The sequence below is a fragment of the Charadrius vociferus genome, unplaced genomic scaffold (assembly GCF_000708025.1).
Source record: "Charadrius vociferus isolate BGI_N301 unplaced genomic scaffold, ASM70802v2 scaffold883, whole genome shotgun sequence".
NCBI classification, from domain to species: domain Eukaryota; kingdom Metazoa; phylum Chordata; class Aves; order Charadriiformes; family Charadriidae; genus Charadrius; species Charadrius vociferus.
In genome coordinates this window covers 733965-748773 of record NW_009647740.1, presented here as the reverse complement: position 1 = coordinate 748773, position 14809 = coordinate 733965, and the positions used below count along the sequence as shown (strand labels likewise).

The 14809-nt window shown below is 44.0% G+C and overlaps 1 protein-coding gene across 2 annotated transcripts in view; it reads left to right on the top strand.

Annotated features, from left to right (window-relative positions):
- The window catches only part of SYN3 (synapsin III), a 179783-nt gene extending 165344 nt beyond the window's left edge, over positions 1-14439 (top strand). For both annotated transcript variants that reach the window (XM_009881983.1, XM_009881982.1), the window contains 4 exons: positions 5475-5609; positions 10649-10733; positions 12215-12512; positions 14003-14439. In XM_009881983.1, the coding sequence (XP_009880285.1) occupies positions 5475-5609; positions 10649-10733; positions 12215-12512; positions 14003-14135 (651 nt within the window). In that variant the 3' untranslated portion in view covers positions 14136-14439. The remainder of the gene's footprint in view (positions 1-5474; positions 5610-10648; positions 10734-12214; positions 12513-14002) is intronic.
- Positions 14440-14809: the final 370 nt, after the last annotated feature.

The window sequence follows — 14809 nt, the reverse complement described above, 5'->3', positions numbered from 1 at the left end:
CAGCAGTCACTGCTCCTCGGTGCCCACCTGTTTCCTCCAAGCCGTGGCCCACTGACACACAAGAAACTGATTTAGAGTCCCAGTTAAACTGGCAGATATGCAGCAAGTTGAAGTGCCTTTATTTCTCAATGTGGACTGTGAAAGCAAATGGAGAGCCACAGACTGCTTGGCCACCTCAGCTTTCCAGCTGATAAATCCCCACAGTGCAGAACCTCACCAGCACGGGACAGATGCGAAGCTGTCTTCTTACTGAGTGGATAACAGCCTGCAAGTGTTGCTTGCAGCATCCAAAGTTTGGTGTGTCTCAGTGCGCCAGTGCCCCGCTACCATCCTTCATAGGCTGAGCACTTGCAAAGCCAGCACATCTCTCGTAGCTGCTAGTAGGGATCTAGACCATCACGAACAAACATGCCTATATTCAGCCCAACCTGACTGCAGGTGCCAGATGACACTAGAATATTAATCATGTTAACCTCCTCCCATTACCCATGCAGAGGTCCAGCAAGTGTTTCAGTCCATTAAAAAATCTCAGTTTCTCTCTGAATGAACCTGTCTTTCTGCAATCACTTTAAAAGGAACCCCAATAACAAAAAGCCTAGCTGCATCTAATTTAAAAGAGTAAAATAAGTGGTGAGAATGTAGCAAAAATGTCCATAAGTAGCACAAACAATTTAATTAAAAAAACAGGTGTATTTTCTAAAATCTTTTGCCCAGACAGCATTAACTACAATAGCAGAACAGGAAGACAAAGCACCACAGAGTTACTATGGGCAATGTGGACTACAAACATTTGTGTTCAGAGCCCTCTTAGCAGCACAGACTGTGGCTCTGAGAGCTGAAGTTTAATGTGCTCCTTGCCAGGCCAGGAGGCAAACATGGGAGTGGGGTGGATAGCACGCACGGGTCGTCCTAACAGGGCAGAGAAGCAAAAGCTGGCCAGAAAATCAAAGTGGAAACTTTAGAGATGCTCTGGGGGAGAGAAAATCTGGCGAGTAAGCAAGTGCCTCTGTCACTATGTGACTCAAGAAGGCACAGCATCTGACCTGCTGTAAACTCCACCAACACAGGGCAGCCGAGGAAGATGAGCAGAGCCAGCCCGTGGCTTCATGCAGGGCTGCTGACACACTGGAAAGCTATGTGTGGGAGAGCAGTCCCACCCGCTGAGGGTTGGGATACTGATGAAAACCACATGAGCCCTCCAGTGACTGCACATTCCTGCATTATGTATCTGCTCTCCAGGGAGCAGTGACCTGTCAAAGGCCATGTGATATAAGTGCGCTGCCAGCAACGAAACACTGACGAGCCTCTGTCTTTCCTGAAGTGATGGGGCCACCGCTGATGGGTCTGCTCCTGTATGCAATACATCAGCACCTAGAGGAGCATCCCTCAGAGCACGTCTCCCTGCCATGCACTTTTATATCTCTATCAACACGTAGCTGAGAAAGGAAGAGCAAGAAAGCAGTCTTGCTAGGGACAACTGTAAGGACATTTGGACTGTGTCCATACATGGTCAGATGTGAGATGTGGATTTCATATCTATTCTTGCATATAAGCCTACGTACGTGCACACATGGCTAATTCTGTGTTTAAGGATTATATGCCTCTGTCTGGGTATACCTCTGGGTTTTCACATCTGCCCCTATGTGTGACTGACTGGATGAAAAGCACATCCATACGCTAACAGCCATCATCAGCTTGCGCACAAAGAGAGAAACGTGCATTAATACTCCCCTCCCTGAGACCAAGGTAAAAAGCAATGGATCTAATATGACACGGATCAGAAGAAACACATCAGCTTCAGATGGGTCATGCTGAATTATCCCAGCAGAGAACCTGATTGAGCAGGCCTGATGTACTAACATCTAGCAAGCATTCAGATGCCAGGCTGATGGACATCGTCGGAAAAGAAGTAGAGCAGTGCAATACAAAGAGCAGAACAAAGCCAAACAGGCACCTTTTCTACTTTATGCAGATCTGAGGGAGATGCTGACAAGTAATTAATTGCCTCCAGCCTACTTCCTGGGGTACTTTTATTGGCCTGAAACCGATCCTTTATTTTGCTTTTTCTTTTGATAGTGGGAGAAAAAAGTTATTTGACAGTGCGACAGTTGTATTTTTCTTGGTGAGAAGGAACAGTATGCTGTGACATTTTAAGAGAAAGCATGCCTAAATGGGCTGAACAAATAAGGAATTTGCACAATGCAATTGCAGGCAGTAATTAATTTTCACAGTGCAAAGCAGTTCTCTAGGAAAGATTCACAGAGGTAGTGATGGGCAGTTCTATGAACCGAGATTTATCACAGTGATTTGCTGCAAACAGAATCAGATTAAGACAGATGAGTTATCAACACAGCACGAGAGTAATCTTGCACCCGTGGTATTTGCTGTTACTCAAACTTCACCTTCTTTTCTTTTCCCATGGCAAACAGCAGAATCAAGTACGTATCTGCCCTCCAAAGCACTAGCACACTTAAGCACCATTTTCAGGGCTCATATTAAAAACTTTGAAGAAATCACTAGATTTCTTCAGTTTCATTCTGTTAAAACAGCTGTGAATTTAATGGTAAATGCTGGTACTTCTTTTTCCTCTGCTGTAAAGAACTTTGTCGCTTTAAGGGAATATTCAGCATGAATAGCCAGCACTTGACCAGAAGGCCAGATCCTCAAAATAGTGCAAGTTCGGTACCACTGTTTGCAGCCAGACTCTCAAAAGAGCTCAGCAGCATGTATGGTTTAATAATCTTCTCCCTTCCTTTTTTTTTTTGTAATCTAACCTTTTCCATGTCTCTGCTATGCTGACAAATATGGAGCGAGTAGTGGGCAAGTAAAATGATCCATGTAATCCATTCTTTCTCCTGGATCAGCTAAACCCTACCTGCAGCACAGCTAAGCTGTGTTACTAGTCGTGCTCCTTGCTGCCCTGCAAGAAGCCCTGCCCATCCCTTCAGTGCTGCCATATCATTCCTTTTGATATGTCTAATCATCTGTTTCCTTCCTTCCTTCCCTAAAAATCACCTAACACCCCGCTCTTGCACATCAGAGCATGGAATAACAAGTCCTCAGTGTCAGATAGGTGCAGGGGGAGGAGCGGGATGGGGTTTTCCTGAGTCTCTTCTCTGCCCGGCCGCTTTCCGCTCCCGCCTCATATCCCTTATCAGGCAACAGCAGCTGTGTCAGGAGCAGCCACTGACCTTGGGCAGCTACAAAGGCCGGGTCCATATGTGCCGACATCTTCTTGTCTTGCCCAGCTGTTCTGTGATCTCCTCAGGAAGAGATGAGTGCAATCTGTCTGTGATTCACATATTCCTTCCAGCCATTTGATTTATTTCAGCATTAGCATTTGTATCTGCCTGGTTCCAGGGCAATTTCCCTGTCACAGAGGACAGACAAGGTGACATCTCATGCTCGTTTTCAGTTCAGTGGCAACCAGCTGTGTCACTTTGCCCACAGAAATCACTGGCATTTTCAAAGGCCTTCCCTTATGCAGTGATTGTTCATGCCCATATTTGCAATCTCCCACAGCTCATGTTCCCCTGCCAGACACTACACAGCAGGACAGCAGATACCCTTATCCCTGGTGCACCTTCACTGGTTCAGGTGGAACCTGCTCCAGGGTTCATTCCCCCTGGTGTCTTTGTTTTATAAAACAGCATCTTCCCCTTCCTCTCCAGCCACTGCTGCCACAGAAATAGGAGAGAACAGTCCTTAAGATAGGGAAATGAGGGGTTTGGGGTGTTTTCACGACAGCTGTATCCCAGTTACTCACAGGGAGGGTCAGAGTCAGGAGCTGGGCTTGGCTGGCCAGGCTGTTAGCAGAGTAATGGCAACATCTAGTGGTCAGACAGGTCCCTCGCATGGTGCGTTGCAGGGAGCTGGGACCTCCTTTGTCACTGGAATTCTCACTGTGAACTCGAATTGCCAAATGAAATGGCAATACTTTGAAGGTGGGAGTGGAGGAGAGGGAAACCTGCGCAGGAACTTGCTGGAGGGCCCCCAGAAGCCCCTGGCTAGTGAGACACAGGCGGGAACTGGCCCTTCCCTGACACCCCTAGGAAATTTCCATCTCCTTTTCCCACTTAATTTTTTCACGGAGAAACAGCAAAGTGGGCAGTGGAATGAAAAGCCACTTTGTGTATTTAGCTGAGCACTGCCATCTAATTTTCTAACCTCCTTATTTTGTCCCTTGGGTGAAGTAGGCCATGGCTACAAACACCAACTCTTCACACAAACCCCAATTAAACTTTCCTAGGTAGCTTCTCTAGTGTTCATATGAGACACTTATAGAAATTAATCCAAATCAATAGTTAATCTGCAAGAAGAGACTAGAATACAAACTCGATGAACTCACCTCGTTGATTTCCCTTACTTTAAACCTAAAAAAAAAGGGTGCAAAACTTTCCATTTGACTCAAAGAGTGGACTCCTGCAGCCTTGCCAGGGTGGAGTGCGCTTCTGATTGTTATCTGAGCATGAGTCAGTGCCTTTCTTGAGCAATGCAACCTTTAACTTTGCATTTCCAGGGTTTTTAATGTTTGGTTTAAAAATAAAAGCAAAAGAAAATAAACTTTTCCAACCCTGATATTTTGGTACAATTATATTTACTCCAGCTGAATCTTAACTTCATCATAGTGCAGTTCTTCCTGTGGGATTTAGCTAATGTTTGCAATGCACTTGATTTATGATGAACTGTTGAAAATGATGTTTAGGGCTGCTATATGGCTGAAGGTCTGCTATGCATTCATTATTATTGTTGTTGTCAGACCATTTCTTACCTCAAAGACCCTCTGACAGTGCTCCTTCCCCCATCCCCACAGTCTTGCTTCCCAGCTTTCCCCAGCGCAGTTGTAGTACTTGCTTGGGAAGCACTCATATCTCAACAATATCAAGAAGACAAGCACAGCATGTTTACTTTCCTGCATTGGGTGCTGTTGTTTGGATGACATCCTATTCATCTGTCGTGTTTATTTCCCCTCTCAGGGTGCAGTGCTTTGCATTGATTAATCCCAAATGTTTCCTGGTTTCCTCCAGACCCTGTTACTTTCATCTCCTCAGGCTTCGGTACATGTTGTTTCGCTTCTCCTGTGGCCCTTTCTTGCTGCAATGTCACCCCCAAATACTGTGGGACAATGCCAGAGACACCTCATCCATCAGAGGCATCTCTTCAGGTCATGTGAAGAAGCAAGTTTGTGTTTACTTGATTTAGAAAGCCTCCAGCCACCAAAAGTCTTGGCTTGGCTTTCAAGTTGTGAAGGGAAGGAAGATGGGGAGTAGGGAGAAGTACAAGCCATATCCCAAAAAAACATAAGCGAAATCCCACACCCAGGAAAGTCAAGCATGTTTCAGCATGGGGGAATGGTGACTAGAGGTGTTGGCAAGGATGTAGAGACACAAAGCAGGTTAGCGTGAAAGGTGGGTTCAAACAGGCATCTGCCACCGGGAAACCTTACTAACTGTTGTTTTTCCCTCCTGTGGCAGGTGATGGACAGCTCGATGCCCCTGATTGGAGAGCATGTGGAAGAGGACAGACAGCTTATAGCTGATCTGGTGGTTTCCAAAATGACTCAGCTTGTCAACACTGCTGGATCTACGCCATCACCGCTGAGGCCTTGGGTATGAGAGAATAGAGACCTTATGGCCAAGTTGTTTTCCTGAACTTTATTTTCTCTCTCTCTCCTCCCTATCAGTGTCAGGCAGTCAGACATCTCAGAGAGTCAAAAAGTCCCATATGGGGGTGTATCGGGTAGATTGATTCCTGCTCTTTCCAAGAAGCCTCCCATAGACTCTTTGAAGTGGATACCCCTAAGAAACACCTCTCTATCCCTTTCTCTCCTTCCATATAACTGTGGCATCACGCTGGTAGCGTGGGCCATGCATCTAGCCATTACGGCTTGCTAAATTCATAGATTCATATTAAAGACAGACATTTTTAGAGGTGCTTGTAATGCCTGACTTCATCTCCATCTAACACCATCCCTCAGGATAGGTTTCATTCCAGTTTTTGCATCTCTAATGAAAATCTGTGCTTCCCAGAACAGGAAATGGGAAACTCCACCAAGAGTTGTTCCATTCCTTACTGCAGCCTTTCTTCTTTGGAGAGGCTCTTCACCCCCTTCATCAGGAGAAGGTTTGACTAATGCTGAATTCATATAAGAACCTGTCATTTTTGCATTTAAACTGACCCCTTAGTGCTTCTCATGTACATTAATTTTGAGTAACAAATGCATCTAATCTTTGTGCCACATTTCCCAGTGGCAGTTCTGCATAAATGAAACACACCAGAACATAATCTGTCTCCAGATGTATGTGCTACACCTCTTTCAGTATCTAGCAGGGAGCCCAGCACGAAGGTTTGAGGACAACAAATCTGTACAAAAGAAAGAACAGGAGAGCAAACAGGCTGAGGGATAATACTGACTGCAACACACTGGAACAGTTTCCATTTCCACTTGAGACAAAAAACGGGAGAAAGCACTTTATGGTGCTCTGGCTTCGTCATATGACAGCCCACTCCTGCTACACCAGGTGCCCAGCATGAAGGGTATTCATCAGGGTAACTCCAAACCAAGTTTTAGCTAGAGTGAGGCGGTAAACATTTAATAGACACTAAAAATGCTCTGAGGCAGGGAAAGCGATACGGAAGGGATAGGATTTACTCTGGCCAAAGTGGAATCAACAACTGCCATCTGAAATAACCAAGATATAGGGTGTATAAACTAAGAGCAAAGGCGAAGCCAACAGAAACTGAGAACATGGACAGACGCATCTGTTTTCTATGCCTGTAATACACTGGTACAGGATTGGATTGGATTACGACAGACCTAAAATAGGGCCAAAATAAGAACAAAACAAATGGTCTTGGAGGGGTAGGATGTCAAATAGAAGAGTAAAATAAGAAAAGGGTCTTCATCAAGAATACAACCTACAAATACCTGCATACAAAAATCAAGAAAATTAAAACCACAAACATGTTAACTGGAGTGCCTTGCTATAGTGAAAGACCTTGGTACAACAAACATTGCAGAAACTGCACAAGCTACAATTACTAACATAATGCTATATAACACATAGTTACAAATGTGCAGAGAGAAGTAATTACATGCGAGGCTGGTGAGAGGCAGAACTAGAGCTACAGGTGAAGACTTCCACACAATGAAGAAAAATAACAATTCTGCATACAGGGACAGCAGCACCGAATACATAGAAATACGAACCCTTGGATATCCTATGGGTATGCGTAGAATATCTATACATATTACTGGAACTGTCCATACTAGTCTCTGGATAAAGAAAAACTGAGAAATTATGAAACTGAGTGCACAGCAATGACAGAAATGGAAGAAGCAACAACTCATAATAACATGAGACTGCAGCTATCAAGAAACAAGTCAAATAGCACATTGGTACAGTAATTCAGAGAGAGGTCCCCATCTCTGTAGGTGTCTGCTTCCTGGAACTGCAAAATCCAAGCACAATAGGAAACAAAAACCTGACCTAGCCTTAAGAAACCCCCAGGTACAAATTCAGAAAGTAAATATGTACCATTAGGTTTGATGTCCAAGGGACAGATGTGATATCAACAAGTAATGGTATGACACAAGCAGTTAGACAAGATGATTTTAATAAAATTAGAAAATTAATCAACTCCCTAGCACTAAAAGTAAAACTGTATGGATGTTATTTGAGAGACCATTGTTTTCCAGAATGCATAAATTCTGATCTGCTCATGAGCCAGGAATGCAAGAAATAAACTTCTAGAGTTAAATGGCAAAGTGGTAGGGGATATTTGAGACAAACAGGAAAAAAAAAAATCTTCCACATTTGGAAATCTGACATTTAAGAAGACCTTTATGCACCATCGTGCAAGTAATAATAGGAAACATAAAAAGGATAGAAATTGATTCTGAAGAGCAGATAGAGGGAAGAATGAAACAGATTCTTTGAGTTCATCAGAAGATGGAACCCTACCAAAGAATTGGTGGGCTCTATCAATCGTCCAAATTTAAGGGAGAAAAGGAAGACCACAGGGACAGTGTTGTGAGTCTAGTAAATTTCATTGCTGAAAGCGGGGAACTTCTTAAACTAGATACAGTTTTTCCTGATCAGAAAGACAGGGAAGAGAACGAAAACAGAGACTAAATCAGTGATGACTGATATTTTAAAAAATTATTAAGCCCCCAAACCCAGATGGCTACATCCAATGAACTGAATTTAGGAAGTGACTAAGCTGCCAAGAAAAAAATGTGCAATTTCATTAGAAAAAGTTATTGCTCCAGAGGATTGGTGTACAAGAAATACAAAATATGTGTTTAAAAAGTTGTAAGAATAATGTAGAAAAATGTAGACAACTCCTGGACCTTACAAATTATCTCAGACAATAATTTAAAGAATAATACAGAAGACTAATAAACCAACAGAACCACAGCTTAACAGCATCTACCACTTTTTTTGTGTGTGTGAAGAAAAATGTCCCATTAATTTCCTTTTGATTCTTTTCCCCTCATTTCTTTGAGAATTCTTTCATAAAGTGGTAGATAACAGGCAATCAGTCAAAATAACGTAGCTAGACTGTCAAAAAGCCTTAGACAAGGTAACAGATGAGCTATTAAAGAAAGCAAGAAGAGAGGGGCTAAAAGGCAAAGTTTCATTGTGGAGAAGAAGCTGGCCTCAGATAAAGACATAAATATGAGAGATGTTAATTCTTGCAAAGTTAGCAGAGGGAATACTTAAAGGATACTAAGCCTGATCATAATTGGGTTGGTTGAGCCCAGGACAGGATAAGATATTAATCACAACCTGGTTTAACAGTTACAGCTGCAGTTCTCTCCTTATCTCTCTGCCCCACCTCCATCCTTTCCCCTCACTGTTTTCCTTCCAAAGGCAGGAGACCTTGGGCTGTTCCTTTCCCTCTCGTCTCTGAGCCTCAAAATCCTGTTTTGCCTTCGTCTCTGAGAAGCCTTGGCTTGGCTGTATACAAAGGCCACAGAGGCGAATATGAGATCTGATTCCCTTTCTTTGCTGGTCTAACCAGGATGTCTCACAGCATTAGGACAGTAAATTTCCACCAACACCAAAGCAAGGTTTAGTGTCTCAAGATACATAGAACTAGAAGCCATAAATGGAAAATTCCCAGATTTTCCTCGCTTTCCATTTGCAAGTCCCAGATAAATAGTGTAAAATACGGGCTGGCAACCTCATCACATTTATGTTAGTCAGTTGAAAATAATTTCAATGCTTCCAACTATGAAACATTTCTTCCCATTTCCAGAATCACTTAGCTCATTCTCCTGACCTTCCAGGAGCCTTGAAGACCCTTTTATCATTGCGTTCTCCATGTAAATAATCTGGCACGTACCAGCCTATCTGTCTCCAGCTTCCCTTGCTTTCATAAACATTTTGTGCAATAGGCTTAATCAGACTGTTGTTAACTTTGGACCGGCCCTTTGTGCAACAGTTCTGTGTTGCTTAATCTGTTTATTAAAATATCTGTCAAACAGAGTAAACAGTGAGAGAGAAGAAAGCGCAGTTGGCACCAACCTATTTGCATTAGTCAGGACTAGGGATGGCAGTGAAGAACATCTGACAGAGCTATGTATGTTAAGTCACCACAACAGCAAATGAAACTCAATATGGAAGACTGAAAGGTAAGCTAAGCTGGGGGTAGTAAGAGGGACAACAATCTGTAGATCTTGCAAGTGGCGCTAGCCATTCCCCTTGAGAAAGACTTTATCGCACACAGGCTAATGAAAACCATTGCTCAGCCTATGGTTGTGTTGACAAGGGAGAAGCAGGAAATTAGGATGCAGGAGAAATGAGCTGGTGATGTATGCAGAGGACCCAGATACTGCTTCATCTGGAATAATGTAAGCAGATCTGCCTCTGGCATCTGCAGAAGGAATCACAAAGCTGGGAAAGGGAAGAGGGTGATGAAAACAATTAGGGGCCTGGAAACATTCCCATGGAAGGACTGAAGGGATTCAGTCTCTTGGCTTTAGCAAGGAGGTGAATGAGAGAGAGGGCAGGAAAGGTTTGCAAAATAATGAATGGCCTAGCAAGGGCAGGTTGTGAGAACTGTTCTCAAAATTCAGAACAAAGCAAAGGAGTTAAGAAATGGGAAAGGCAGCGAGGCTGAGAGCTGAGCAAGACTCAAAGGGCCTGGGTGTAAATATCAAAACAAAATATCTGGAACTGTTGCAAAGATTTTGTGGAGCAGATAATAAGCTTCATGTTTCAGGGCTGAAGCTGGCCCTTGCTTATTAGCAATCAAGAGGAGACCCCTTAGGGTAAAGAGATGATTACTCCATAGATGTTTCCACAGCTCATCCCTTCCTCCTTTGGAACATCTGGTGCTGGCAACTGTTCAAAATGGGAGATGGGACTAAGAGACCCCCTCGGGCCTGATACATTTGGTAATTCCTGATTGTCTAAAAAACATACTAAACTGTAACTTCATTGTTATTCCCTGCGAGCAAACAACTCCGGTGCTCTTTATTACTCAGCTCTCCATTTTAGTCCCATGAGATTTTACCAGCCAGATGCTCTGTGTGTGTGTGTGTATTTAAGGAACACTTCATGACTCCGCAGTTCCTGTATTACCTCAGGGCTTCTCTTCGGGGATCCTGTACTAACTGGAATGGCTTTTTTTCCTCTAGCCTCCACAAGTTCAACCTGCGTCAATGAAATCTCAGACTGGACCTCAGCTTGGACAACTGTCCCAGCCACGGCCTCCTCCCCAAGGTACAGCTCTTTGGGTTCCATGACAGTGTGGACTGTGAGACCTATCAGTTTGCCTTCCAAATTAAAGCTATCAGGATAAAGGTTTCACGCATTGTTCCAATTGACTGACAAACAGGCAGCAAATCCAGCGTGCTGTGAAAGCAGCTGCTGTCATACTCCGCAGCAGCTCAGAAAGTGGGATGAAAATACGATACAGATCCAGTTGGTACCGCTGGTAGGACTTGGCTCAGTAAAACGAGGCCACTTGAACTGGCACTGGAGCAGGATTTTGGGCACAGACTGTATTTGTGTTTGCACAAAGCTGTAGTGGCAACAAGTGTTAAGAAGTGATGGGAAGATACTAGTGCTGTCAGGCCTGGAACAGACAGCAACGTTATAATGCCAGGATCCTTGATCCATCTGTCCAGGTGTTCCCCTGTCAGCAAGAACACGCACCCAGCTCCTCCTGACAGCAGAAGCAGGTTTGACTCATGTGGCTTGGTCAGAACAACAGATTTGGTTTATTGTCCTGATTTACACTGAGGTGATAAAGCACATGGTTGCCGTGTGGGTACCCAGACCACACCAACCACTCAATTCACATAACTGATTAGACCCTCCTTTTTGCCACCTTTGTCCCTTCCTTTCTCCACTCCAATCTCCTACCCAATTAACACCCACCTCTAATTATCTTTTCCTGATGAGGAAAAGTTTTGCTGTATCCAAAATGTAGTATTTCTGATACCAAATGCATCATCTTGGCATTATATGGTATTACTGATATAAATTGTTGGCCTTGCAGGATACTGCTCCTCATCTGTCTCCAGTACTCGTCCTCAATTCTCTGTGAAGCTTTTTCTTACATAAGTCCCCCTTGACCACCTGTAAAATCCAGCCATCCCTCACAATGCTATCTGTAACTTTTGTCAACTTCTCACACTATTACCTGTGACGCCCAGCAATTTCTCACATCACATCCAATTATTTTAGACATCCTCTTCAGTTTTGAGAGTCTGCTACCAATACAGCTGAAGCCACCTGCTGATAATGCTGGAACAGATGTATGGATAGTGATAGGGTGCACAGTCTCACATCAAACTGCTGGGCCCATGAAGGGACTGCTGACCCAAACCAGCAGATTCAGCTTTCATTTCGTGCAGAGAGTTGGTTCTCCAATGACTCTTCCTTCCCAATGCAGGAAGTGCTTGCCAAGGATGAGAAATATTAGTTACATTGAAGAGTACAGCACATTGAAGTGACTCCCTTTGGGGAGAGTGGCAAAGTTTCTTTAGTGCTGAAGGAGGTAGAGAAATGGACAACTCTAGAGATGTGGGAATGACACCAGTTTTCAGGCTATAAGAGAGGTTTTCCCTTATCCTTCTACGTGAAGGTACTCTGAAGAGTCTCTCCCCTTAGCAAAATACATTCTTCCACACAGATGGTCCTTATTTGTTGTCCACCACACGCACTTCCTCATGTTTTTGTCTACATGTCCCTTGCAGGTGGACCACGTCAGCCTCAGGGATCTCAGCCTTCACGGACAAATGCACCTCCACAGCAGCGGCTCTCTCCTCAAGGACAGCAGCCCCAGAGTCCCCAGTCCACTTCACCTCAGCAGCAAAGGTCACCTGGATCTCCACAGCAAGTCCGATCAGCAACTGGGTCCTCTCCAGTCCAGGCTTCCAAGGCAGGCGTGTTCCCTCCGCAGCAGCCTAGACCTCCCGCTCAAGGCCGGGCTCCTAGCCAGCCAAGCCCCACTGAAACGTCCAAGCAGCAAGCCACCCCACACCCACATCTGAAGTAGGTGCTCTGTTAAACTGCTAATATCTGTAGATATTAGAATAAGGCTGTCAAAAAAGTACCCTGAGCTGGCATGAAGAGCCTATCACCTACCACCTACCTGTCAGGTAGTAGTCCCCAGGGACAAAGGCCTGGACAACTGTGAGCGACTTCAGAGGTATATATGCTTGGGCATAACAGGCAACCATTGACTTGTTGGCAGGAAGAACAAGTTGCACTTGACATCTCTAAGATTTTACAGTTTTTCTCTTGTTCATGTACTCATCGTTAATCGTGTGCTCTACCCCAGATGTATCAACACAGCTACTACCTTCCCAGCAGGGTGTATACTCCTTACAGGTGGTAATCAGCACATTATTAGCCAGAAAACTCAGCAAGAGTCATTCCTTCACTATTCCCTGAATGCGGGAGCCACACAAAGTTCTTTCATGGGCAATTTTTTTCAGCTGGTAGCAAAAAGGCGTGGGGGAGTGGAAGAGCACTACTCATATATATAAAACTCCAGATGGTGACTGTATTTTTATGTGCTCTCCTGGAGTAGAGCACACCACTGAATTATTGTGGGTCTTTGGTAGAAGCCTTTGCTGCCACCCTTCATGAAGCGTATCTGGCTGGCACCAAGAGCAAACTGGTATGAACAGGCCAGAGCAAAATATAGGCTAGGAATGAAAAGAGTTTCTAGGCAGCAGAGGAGTCATGTTCTGGAACAGGCTTTCAGTGATGATGTCTCTATTAGCAAGGCAAACCAAGAACAGTGTACTTAAGGATCAAAATGTTGGTGCTAAGGATGCAGTCACCACACTATACATATTTCAGGTACTTTAATTCAGAGTCTGGTCTTGTGCTGAATGCCTATTACTGACCAGGAGAAACCACTCCGTGACAAAGCATGGCAGCTGGGAAAATTGGCAGATTTACTTCAAAAGCACAGTCCTGACCTGAACTTAAACATTAGCAGGTACACACCCAGCAGGAGTAGTGTGGCCAACCAAAAGACCTGCATAACACAGCCGACAGTCAGTGCAAACATGCCAGGGAGGGCAGGCAACAGCACACATTGCAGGGGACATGGCTACCAACTTGCCGAACCTCTCATGCTCTCACCTCTGAAAGGACAGGACCATCATTCATGGTATGGCTGATGAGAGACAGGTGACCCTCAGTATGAATCCATTCTTCTGTATTAGTAGTGAAATGACTGAACTGTTCCTCACAACAGTTGCACCAAATGGCAACTGCATACTTCTAGTCAGATATATTAATAAACATTCACTAATCTGGACTGTGATATTGGAGCCACCTGCCCATGTCCCATCCTCTTCCACCCCCTCTGCTTCCCCATTCCTGGATATCTTAGTATACGGAGATTCTCCTTGCTAACCTCTCCTTTTATCCTTGAATTTGTCTGTGTGATGGAACACAAAGCATCAGTAACCAGCTTTGAACTACCACCTTGTCCTGCTGAGTCTGAACTCTGTTTTCCATTTCAGCAAATCGCAGTCCCTGACAAACACCTTCAGCATATCTGAATCATCTCAACGGGGAAATGCCAATGAAGACGAAGCAAAAGCTGAGACCATCCGCAACCTGAGGAAATCATTTGCAAGCCTGTTTTCTGATTAACAGCCATGCAGCTGGATCTGTGCTTTTGTCAGCCCTTGCTCCATATCAGCATACCTGATGTCATCCTGGAATACACTCAATGGTATCCAGCGATTTACAACACCCGGGTAAACAGAATTTAGAAAACTATAGTTGTTTTAATACAAAGAAAATATTCTAATAACGGTCTGAGAAGTGACTGTATAAAAGTGGCACTATTTCATTGGGTTTTGTGCATAATCAGAATCACATCTGTTCAAATGACCGAGTTGTAAAGCAAATTTTACTCTTGCTAACCCCTGTGGAGTCAACACAGTTATGACAGCACAAACTAGATTTTATTTTGATTTGTATATAGTCAATACCATCGCTAACTTCCAATTACTGAATCCCTGTTGAGGTTGAGCTAAAAAAAAAAAAAGGCTTATTTCAGAAACAGATGTGCAAAGACAGAGTCAAGAATAAGTACTCATTGACTGATAAAGTGAGCATGCTTGAGCATGGAAATACAGTGAACTGCGGAACTTCACAATACCAACTTTATAAAAAGTCACTTTTCAGAGCAAAACTACATTCAAGTTAAATACAGTACCAGGCATCCATAAGCGCCAAAGATCAAATGAGCAGGTCATCCAGATGGACTACTGGTTTGTTCCAGATCACTCTGCTCATAGCAGATAAAATGTCTCTGTTTC